General features: G+C 55.0%; 1 protein-coding gene across 1 annotated transcript in view; it reads left to right on the plus strand.

Annotated features, from left to right (window-relative positions):
* EMH_0034990 (uncharacterized protein) overlaps positions 1–746 on the plus strand; it is a gene marked incomplete at both ends in the record, with an annotated part of 7,597 nt that overhangs the window by 188 nt on the left and 6,663 nt on the right. Inside the window, one exon of the mRNA XM_013494934.1 lies at positions 189–744. Coding sequence (XP_013350388.1) covers positions 189–744 — 556 coding nt within the window. The remainder of the gene's footprint in view (positions 1–188; positions 745–746) is intronic.

The following is a 746-nucleotide window of genomic DNA, read 5'->3' on the forward strand; positions in this document are numbered from 1 at the left end:
GTTCGTTTTCCGTTCCTCCTGGTTCATTAAAATACCCCTTTGGCGCTCAAAGAGATGCAGTAGGCTTATGTAGCGGCCCATCCACCCCAGTGTTTGGGTGGGTTACTGGTGTTTCACTGCTTGTATTTGATTGCACGTTGCATGAAAGTTGTTAAATTGTTTTGTGTTGTTTTCTTCTTCTGCTTCAGCGGAGCAGCAGACGGCGAGCAGGGGTCAATCAGGCCCCTTGCCTGTCTGTCGTCTTTGGTCGCCACACACTGTCGAGGAGGTGGCCTTAATACAGTTGCCTTCACGCCATGATGTATTGGCTGCGGACTTCAGCCCCAACGGCAATCTGTTGTTTCTGCTGCTCTCGGACCCGCAGCATTCTCTTGCGGTGTATTTCCACCTCGCCCACGTGGTAGCTCAGCAGCAGCAACTCGCAGCCGCAACAAATAACCAGCAGAAACCTCTCAATCTGCCTCTGCTGCAGCCAGCCCACGTCATTCCCTGCACGCGATCGCCATTGAATGGCCTCACTATCGAAAGTGTCGTCAGGACAGGGGGGGGGCAGATAAGCTTCAGCAGAGGGCGCAGCAGGTGGAGGCAGGCCTCAGATGCGTATACACCTCCGTGCGGGAGCGTTCAAGCAGGAGATGCACCGAGATACTGCAGCGGTGAAGGGGCATTGATCCGTTTCGCTACTTTCGGTTTGGGTCATCTCCGCCTGTGGAGTATCAACGGCGAGCGGCCCTTTCAACCCCCGT

Source organism: Eimeria mitis, genomic scaffold (genome assembly GCF_000499745.2).
Source record: "Eimeria mitis Houghton genomic scaffold, Emh_scaff1342, whole genome shotgun sequence".
Lineage (NCBI taxonomy): Eukaryota > Apicomplexa > Conoidasida > Eucoccidiorida > Eimeriidae > Eimeria > Eimeria mitis.